At 35.6% G+C, this 10,090-nt stretch overlaps 1 protein-coding gene across 1 annotated transcript; it reads right to left on the bottom strand.

Moving 5' to 3' along the window:
* Positions 1-6,833: 6,833 nt before the first annotated feature.
* Positions 6,834-9,230, bottom strand: LOC120771952 (regulator of nonsense transcripts 3B). The gene is made up of 3 exons (XM_040100262.1): positions 9,032-9,230; positions 7,616-8,947; positions 6,834-7,551 (listed from the first exon to the last, which is right to left on the bottom strand). Exons 1-3 carry the CDS (start codon positions 9,140-9,142, stop codon positions 7,213-7,215), a joined length of 1,782 nt encoding a protein of 593 aa, XP_039956196.1. The 5' UTR covers positions 9,143-9,230; the 3' UTR covers positions 6,834-7,212.
* Positions 9,231-10,090: the final 860 nt, after the last annotated feature.

Below are 10,090 nucleotides of genomic sequence, written 5' to 3'. Positions count from 1 at the left end.
ACATTATCAATTAATAAAATATATTTTATAATCTATTTTGAGTTTATGCTACATTAAACGCTATGTTTACTTATCTCTTTGCTATTCTGTATTTGAAATCTAACAGTTTATCTTTAATGCGCTATTCCTTAAATGAGATATGACTGTCTAATGGACACAGTTATTTAGACAGCAGCACGACTACACGACTGCAGGCCGACAGTTGTCGCTCTCGCTAACCTCCAAATATTCTTATATTTGCCAACGACAGTAGGACGGCAGTAAAGTTGACAGTAGAGAGGAGTGATGCCACTAATATGTAAAATGTAAAATTGTTCAAAGCTCTAACAACCCTGACGTTATTTTACAAATAAAAGCACTAAATAGCTCTGTTATATCATTTGTAATAACAATTTATAATTTAAAACAAATAAATTTGCCTATTTACTTATTTTTTGCACAAAAAAATTTCACTTTGAACAAAATATTAAAATTTTATTGAAGTGAAAGGTATTAGTATGGCCACAACGAAATTGTGTACATGCCGGCCCTTGTTATGTCGCTGCCTTCTTACAAATGTTCATATAGAAGAATTCACGACGCCATTTACAGTTCACTGTCGTGCTGCCATGTCGTGTCGCGCTCTATGTGTTCAGCACTTCAGTGTAGGAATGCTGTTAATATTTTTAAAAGAGTTGGTCGTTAATTGTGAATTTCGAAATAATTATACGCTTAACGGGACCATTTAAGTTTTTCACGAAGTTTGTAACTCCCAAAAAGAAACGTAAGAAACGTCTATAAATAAATGATCAGCGTGCGGAGATAATCGATTTAATCATGTCCGTCTGTCTATCCTTCCGTCTATATAGTACATACATATATAGGAACTAGTTCTTCATTTTTGAGAAATCTATCTGCTTATTTACGCCTGTTCTTTTCTCACCAAGACTCTACTCATTTGCCGGAACGGCCTATATCGAACCACAATATCATATAGCTGTCATATAAACTGAACTATCGGAATAAAGTGCCTGAATGAAAAGCTTTTTCATTTAACGAGATGGATTTAAGCAATGGCTTAGGATTGGTGCAATCTCCGAAGAAATTTTTCAGATCGATCCGTCTATCTGTGCAAGCTGTAAATTGAGTCAAAGTTGAGAAACTTGGTGCAGGTGTTCCTTGGCAAAAAACTGAGAACGAATTCATAGATGGGCGTAATCGGACCTAATTGAAAACCTATAAAGTGTCGTAACTCAGCTCTAAATTAAGTTACAGAACTGTAATTTTCACAGGGGATCGCAAGCAATTAGCAAGGTGTATCTGTGAACTAAAATTTTTTAAAAAGCGGGCCTAGCCCCGTCCTATAAAATATTTAATAGAGATATCTCCTAAACCACTAAAGCTACATTACAATTCACTTTGCACAAATAATGCTTTTGAAGTGTGTTAGCTTATGGCCAAAAACTATCCAAATCGGAACAAAAATCTTCAAGGGCCCAGTTCTTTTTGCGATTGAATCTGCTATTTTTATCGCTTGTCCCGTGAGAATTTCATGACATTTCATATATTGAAAGTGAAGTTATTGCGTTTTAAGTGTCAGTATGTTTGTGTTATCGGTGCGAAAATGAGCTTCAAACAAAGAGTCAACATTAAATTTTGTTTTAAAATTGGTAAAACTTTTGCCGAAACGTTTCAATTGATGAAGCAAGTTTATGGCGATGATTGCTTATCCCGTAGCAGAGTGCACGAATTCATGGAAATGGAATTGAACATCTCCAAAACATCGATTTATCGCATTTTGATCGAACATTTGGGCTTACGAAAGGTGTGTGCACGGTTTGTTGCTCACAAATTGACCGACGCCCAAAAATTGCTCAGAATCCAACATTCGAAGGATGATTATTTGACCAAAAATCACATCTAACCATTAACCACTCCCCGTATTCGCCCGATATGGCACCGTGCCACTTCTTCCTTTTCGGAAAAATGCATTTGCCCATAAAAGGAAAGCGTTATGCGGACGAAAAGGGCATTCAAAAGGCTTGCACCGGCATACTGGCGGCCATACCGGCCAACGAGTTAAACACTCGTTCAACATACTTTTGGCCGTGCAAAAAGCTGTATGGAAGCAGAAGAAGACTATTTTGAATAAAATAAATTGATTTTGCTGAGAAAACTGTTTGTTCTGTTTTTTTTAAGTCCTGTTTAATTTTGAACACACCTTAGATATATTTTTGTGCATAAAATGTATAAAATCGAATGAAAACTTGCCCTAGTTGCCATATAACAAATATGAGGACTATAAAAAATCCGCTGACTTTAGCCGCATATATTAGTGAGATACCTTAATAAAACTTGGAGAGTATCTATTTCGGTTAACATTATGTGGTAATGCAAAATAGATAAAATCGGATCAATACTATCTCTTTCTGCCATACATGTACCTAATACAGGAGTTCCACAATTTAATGACTGTTGACTTATGCAACTATTTTAAAATAAACTCGTGATCTTTGGAAGTAGCAATAGTATGATTTGTTTGGTTACACTCGAATTTGCGCTTCTCTGCTTGCTTAATTATATAATTACTTATTTTAGAGAAAAATATAAATCGGATGATAAGATAAAAATTTTACTTTTCCAAGACAAATGTTGCGAAAACAAGTTTTGGGTGAGATAACAGAGTAATTGTTTCTCGATATATTCCAAAAATTTTGAAGTGATTTCAATGAACCGACCACAATGTCCCTTAGCAGTAGATGAGGCGTGAAATTAGTCTATTAAATCTTACTGCCGATAGTAACTTTAAACTTCCCTCTGAAGTTTACCATTTTGGTAATGTTATCCCTCGTGAGAAGAGCCGTTGGTGTTTCATCACATTAGACCTTCATTTACTAGGACTAGATTACCTTCCCTCGGTGTCACATCCTTCTGCTCTCGTTGGAAGAATTGTATTTTTAGCTAGAGGGGTGTGACTTTGTATTTCTCCCGGTTCCCAATTCGCTTGGCCTTGTTGAATAGACGGCGGATAGTTGAGAGGTACTACAGCCAATCGTATACCTTTTAGAGCATTTGAATACTTGCGCTGACCCTCCACAACAGTCACAACAGTGGCGTTATCTGTTCGCTCTTGCGCTTCTATGTTTGTCCTACTTGCGTTATCAGTTGCGCTGCCTTTTTGCTGCCTCGCCTTTCTTTCGGGGCCGCGTTAACTGGACGTCGCCTCTGAGTCCTGCTACCCCGTTTTGCAACGGACACGGTTTTTGCACCCTTCGGTCTCTCTGAAGCTGCATTGGAATTGCTACCTCTCACCCTGTTTCGGGATAGCTTTTGCGATACCAGTTTAGGCTGGCGCCACTCACACCAACCCAACTCAGATAGTCTGGGCTGGCAAGACAACTAGCTACTGATTGAGGTGACAATCTGCCTCCCTCCTCTCTTCTTATTGCGCCCACCTCCGGTACAATTCCTTTGCAGCAGAGCCTGGCAGGAGGAGTTGTTGTGGGGATTGCACTAACATTTCCGGCCTCAGCGGATGTCGCCTGAAGAGCGCTGCGGCGGTCCGGTGCTCCGTGCGAATACAGCCGACTTTACCTCCTGGCTGCAAATCATCCAATTGGCGCGAGTCGCATAGCGCCCTGAATTAGGAGGTGCCAGTTCTTGGTTATCACACTCAGGCGGCCTTAAGTAATCAACTTGAGGAGTGCCATGCGGCACCCTATGCAGGTTGAGGGGGGACCGAAAATCCCTTCTGACTTAAGCCCCTGCACCACGTCAACGTACCTGTGATTTGCAGAGACAGAGGAAGGTATACCAAAAAAACTTTTCAAAAAATTTTCATTTAAAAGCACTTCAGTTTATTGCTGATCTTCTTTCAGACCGTATAGTTAAATACCCTTCATGTGTATCACAAAACATATTTTTGTCTTTCAAAGCAATAATAACATTTAAATTTTAAGTCGACATGGCTTGTGACTGAATAAAACTTATGCAGGATCACAACTTTGCGCAGCCGATTTTCAGGCTTCCAATTTGCTTTATTAATTTTTACCTTAGCTATCTCATAACTCATATTGACTTAAGAAACATATTTTATATGTAAAATATTCTCTCAAACATTACTATTCGATTTTATACAACTTGCTCAATACGAAAATTATCAAATATACTTATGAACTCATGCATACATACATATGTACATACACATACAAATAAAAAGTTTAAATACTTATATTAACATTTTCATAAAACTGAATTTTTTGTTGTGCCAATTGTTCCTTCTACTCCTATAACTGTATTACATTTCGAATAGTAACTGTCATTAACTGCACGAAAAAGCATAAAAAAATTACAAGGTATTAACTTTTTCTAGTGGCCCCACAAATTTTAATATTATTGGATCATTCATTCGACTAGAACGTAAAAGTGAATAGTTTGTATGTGTATGTTAGTATATGTTTGCGCAAGTCTGTGAGTAGTTGAACTCAACAAAAACTTGTCATTAAAATTGGCTGTCAAGAGTGACATCTAAAAATAGTGAGCCTGTTACGCAAAATAAATTAAATGGCAGATGACTTTGCAAGAACCTGTATACATACATATGTATATATGTATATGAGTAGTTATAGTATAAGGGTATGTTTTCTAGTTCAATGAATGAGTAGATTTCTCAAAGGGAAAAGTTGTAAAAATCGAATGAATTAATATTGATATATTGAAGACGATCAGAGGTAATCATCAATGAGTGAAATATGTAAAGAGAAAGTGAAGAATCTGAAATCTGCTCACTCCCCACAAAATACGATGCGTTTCGATTTCGGAAACGTCGTCCTAGTAAAAACCATTGTTTCCATCAACAATAGAGTTGTGTGCATACAATTACACACAATAGAAATGATGCCCGAATGTATGTATGTACAAATTGACTTGTGGTAATTGAATTCGTATACAAAATTCACTAAAAATATTTCTGTTTCTATGTCGACGCTATGTCTTTGACCCACCTTAAAACTATCACCATTCTTCCTTGAAAAAAGCTCCTAAAGAGAAAACAAAAAATTAAACAGAAAAGTAGGGAGATGTTATGTTCGATGGCTGATAAATTCTAGTTACCATCAAAACTTGTACGATAAACGAAGGCAACCCGCATTTGATTTAATACAACAAATTAAAGTTTGTTTTAATCCCAAACATCTTAATTTAAAATTGAAAATTTTCTTGATAAAATGACGCCGACGAGAAAAAATGTTAATTCAGAAACAATTTCCATTTTTTTAATTATTAATTAAATGGTTTGGATTAAACCTAAAATTTTTCATTTTTTATTCGGTTTGTGTTATTCAATTTTTTTCTAATTTTTTAATTGGGTATGTAAGATTAAATTCTTTTTAATCCCGTATTTGGGATTAGAAAATCTTAATTCAAATATTAATTCACAGAGTTTTAGCTTTGTATAATGAAGGCAATGGGAGATTCCTCTTCTTCTTTACTGGCGAAGACACCGCTTACGCGATTATAGCCGAGTTAACAACAGCGCTCTAGTCGTTTCTTCTTTCCTCTTCATCTGCTTACCCCGGTGGGTATTGAGTCGAACACTTTCAGCTTTATCGTTTAGGTTGTTCAAAATGACTGATTTTTGAATAAAATGCAAAATTTTTCTTAAAAGTTATATAATTATATTAATGGTTTAGCGCTGAATATGAATGGAGTGAAACCATTGGTTTTCGGACAATGCGAAAGAACAGCTGTTACGATGAGGAGTGCCTGTCGCAGCGGAGAGAAAACAGAAAACGTATTATCAAAAAATTCGAAATTGAGTGTCTTATTGATAACGCTTCACTACTTCAAATTACATACATAATATTACATATGCTCAACATTTTCAGGTTCTGCGGTCAGATATGAACCAGTTTTAACCAATATTGAAATTTTGTTTCAATCATGTTCTATTTTATTTCGTGTTTAATTCTTGCCACTGTAAATTTCCGAAAATGTTGTTACGTTATTTTGCATTTCAGGTGACGATATGTACTTACATATATGTTTACCAATTTACATTTATCTTTATTGAAGCTTCAGTATGCTTTTTATATATAATTTTTTTATAATTTTGTTCACCTAACGGTTGTTTATTCATATTTATGTATAACTAATCGGGATAGATATGGATTTATATATGTATGTATATGTACTTATGTTGGGGATTTTGTTCGTAGATGATTCCATTTTGTTGTACACTTTTATCTTACTTTAGCACAATAACTTCAATTTATTATTATTATTTCTATTAATATAGCACAGCAAGTTATGTTTCTATCGATGCCACTTTTCGAATTATGTCTTTTTAATAATAGAGTATCTTCTTGACTAACATGGATGAAATCTGAGCAATACCTCCCCTAGGAACCATATACTATATATATTCATCAATCTCTGAGATGTTTTAATGAAATTCAGAGCCTCTAATTCTGGTATTGATGTCTCCTAAATCCAAAACGGTATAAAGTCGGGGCAAAGTATTCTTAAGCCCTCATGTACATATGTTACATACCTTACATACGGTATCGGTCAGTGTATATACGATATCGTTGCAAAATAAACAAAGTATAGTATAATATTGGCTATGTTATAGTTAAATGAGAAAACGTGCGATATCGATCGTCAAATGATTTTCATTAGTCGAGAATGAAATTGAGAAAATTATTCCCCTTCTTAGAGCTTTGCACATTACGAGAGTATGAAGTGTTCTGTTATGCCCGAACTTAGCCCTTGCCAATTTCTTTAACTTCTTTCTCACTACACGGTGATAATGCGAAAACGCATCTTTAGAATGCATATCAATTGTTAAATAGAAGTATTAGCACGAATAAGATAATTATTTATTACAGATTCATAAATCCAATAATATCTAGTTATGTTTCTTCAGATAAAATGTTTAATATATTACGAATAATAAATACATATGTACATATATTACTCATATTCAAATGATTGTAAACCATAGTACTTTAGTAGCCGGCTAACTTGGCACTATTTGAGTGATGGAAATCCCGGTAAACGAAATTGAAATTAAAACCATTAATCAAAATAAAACAATACAGAAAAGTGTAAATTTCAATGTAATTTGTGAAAGATATCGCCAATGTTGAAAATTAAAAGTTAAAATCACATGTAAAAAAATCAAACTTTAATTTAGAGGTTTTTTATAAATTCCGATAAAAACTCAAACAATTTTTATTCCTCAGTGCATTTTGCTGCATCTTGGGATTCAATAACCTCATTTTCAGCTGCAATTGATTTGGACAGTTCCATTTCATCCTTTTGATCGGATTCAATGGGATCAGGCGAAGTTTTTTGTTTGTCCTTATTGTTACGCCTTTCTGCCCGTCGCTCTGAATAACGAGACACCTTTTTAGTTCTCGTTTCCTCTTTTTTTACGCTTTCACAATCAGATGTAGGATTGCTACGAGTGTCGCTCTTCCCACTACTTAGAGGTTGAGATGTACTGGGATCACGCTCTTCCGAAATACGTAAACGTGCTTTCGGTTGATAGATGGCAATCGAAGGACGATCCTTTTTGAAATGCAAATATATACATAAAATAAATCTTGTACATTAAAGACTATAGTGCAAGTACCTTATTTCTAATACGGCGCTGTTCATCAGCAGCCCTTTGTTTTGGCGTACGAGTATCAAGTTCTACATTCGAATCAAATTTCTTCAGACCTTCCATTGACGGTTTCGTTTCAGCTTCCTTTTCGTCATCTTTTTCGGATAATTTTTCGTCAGACAATTTTCTCTGCTTATCTTTCATTTCTTGTTGTTTATGTTTGGGGACAAACTCCTTGGCGGTTGCTACACTACGTATAAAATTCATAACAGACTCGCTAACAATAGCTTCTCCGCCAGCAACTGCGGCAGCGGCTGCAGCTCTTATAGCTTCTGACGCTGTACTTTCGGTTTTAAGCACTTCATCGCCAACTGAGGAATCCTTGGCCTTCTCTTTTTCTTTATCTTTGCGGTTGCGATTTCTATCTCGTTCTCGACGTTCACTGTAACGTTTTCCACCTTCTTTACGTTGTGCTTGCTTCCCATCATCTGATTTATTTTCACGTTGTGGCTGTTCTCGACTTTTTTTATCGTTGGCCAAATTAGATTCGACATTATTAGTTTGATTTGATTTGCCTTCGCCGCCTTTATCTCTTTGATCCCGTTCTTGTCGTTTACGTTCAAATTCCTCTCGCCTTCTTTGATTGCGCTCAGCTCGTCTCTGGGAACGTGAGCTTTTGCCCTCTTCATGCGGTTGTTGCTGGTTGTTCTTTTCACCGACAATATTTTCCTTGCCACTGGCCAACTTATTTCCACCTTTGCCGCCGCCTCCTTCGTTATTTGATATAATTTTTGTTACTTGTTGTTGAGATTGTGCCTGTTTTCTTTTTTCTTTGTCGTCATCGCGCTGGCGACGCTTCTCCTCTTGTCGCCGTTTGGCCTCTTCACGTCGCTTTTCTTTTTTATTGGCTAGATACTGAAGTAATGGTGTTGAAGTGATTTTCTCTTCTTTTTTGCGATCCAAACTAAATTCTAATTTGCTTTCACCACCTTTTGCAGCTTCTCGGTCTTCTTCTAACTTTGTTAGGAACTGTTGATAATGCGACTCTTGCTCAATGGTGTTCACTTTACTGTCAACTCTACGTGATTTATTTTTAACGAGTCCTTGGAATGGTGCAAACTCAACGATAGCTGGATACTCAGCACCTTTCGAATCTACAAAAACGTATCCATCAAATCGATCTCTAAACAAAAACACATCGTCATAGTTCTTCATTGTTATATAGGCCCGGCAGGTAGCGTCATATCCCAAAGACCAATCGGGTGCAGCGAAATAGTAAAAATCATGTGGTGGCAGTGGATCTATTTGTTTCAGAAACTCTTCCTCAGTCATAGTAGGTGGCAAATGTCGAATAACGATCTATGATATTAGTAAAGTCCCATATACATATATACCAAATATATATATATACAATAATATAATCTAAGGCACTAACAAACTTACCTTCGTTTGCGGCTTTTGCTTTTCTTTTTTATGAGCACGTTTATTGGTACGCTCCTTTTCGGATTTTCCAGACTTAACATCGGGCTTTCCTCCATTTTCAACTTTTGTCATTATTAATATTCAATCCAATATAATTAAAGTCTATGCTTGAATTGGAAATGAAATTGTTTACAATATAATAATCTTCCAACTGTAATGTTAATCATTAAAACCAGCTGATTTTCAAGTTTGTACAGGGTAATCAAGTCTTTGAAATTAGAGGTGTTTTTATGTTCTGCTCTTGCTTCGCTTTGCTTCAAACATAGCCTTTGATAGAAAAGTTCGATGAATGCTTTTATTTCAGTTGTATAAATATGAGTAAAAGCATATATCAAGATGTCAGGTTCACAAAGAAATTTCGCTTCGCTTTGCGTCAGACATTTAATTTGACAGCTCCATGAGTACCTAACTGTATCATTAAAAACGTCGCTCTCTATGTGTTCAGCACATAAGTGTTTTTAGAAACGTTGTTGAGTAAGCAGCCCTTGTCCAAATACGAATCCTTATCCATTGTCGTGGTGTAGGAATATACTTTAAGTGATGAAAACGGAAACATTTTGAAGTTAGAACTGTTAGTACAGCCATTCAATCATCTGCATCATGTTCGTCGTGAAGTTCATGTCATAGGTCTAGCAAAATTGAAGTTTTTTTTTATTTGTTTACGCTGCAGTTACACGATCAAAAACTTGCTGTCATGTTGATCACACAAACTACTTATCAAAATTGATTTAAATTAACACCGGTGACGTAGGCTGCAAGCAACTTGATACAACTTTATATAACAATACTAGTTTAAAGATGCCGTTATGACGCAAACCTCAAAAATTTTTGAAAATGTTGTATGAAATTACATACATGATATACTTACATATATTTTGATATCAATACATGAATATAACGAAATACTCATATGTATTTCTGAAAATTGCATGACATTTGTTTCCAAAACTAGGCATCAGCTGTTTTAACTTGATCGTCAACTTGTCCTACGACAGAGTGAGATTGAGGTAGTAGAAAAAT

This window comes from Bactrocera tryoni, chromosome 3 (assembly GCF_016617805.1).
Source record: "Bactrocera tryoni isolate S06 chromosome 3, CSIRO_BtryS06_freeze2, whole genome shotgun sequence".
NCBI classification, from domain to species: Eukaryota; Metazoa; Arthropoda; class Insecta; order Diptera; family Tephritidae; genus Bactrocera; species Bactrocera tryoni.
Note: the sequence above shows the minus strand (reverse complement) of the source record. Positions and strands in the feature narration are given on the sequence as shown.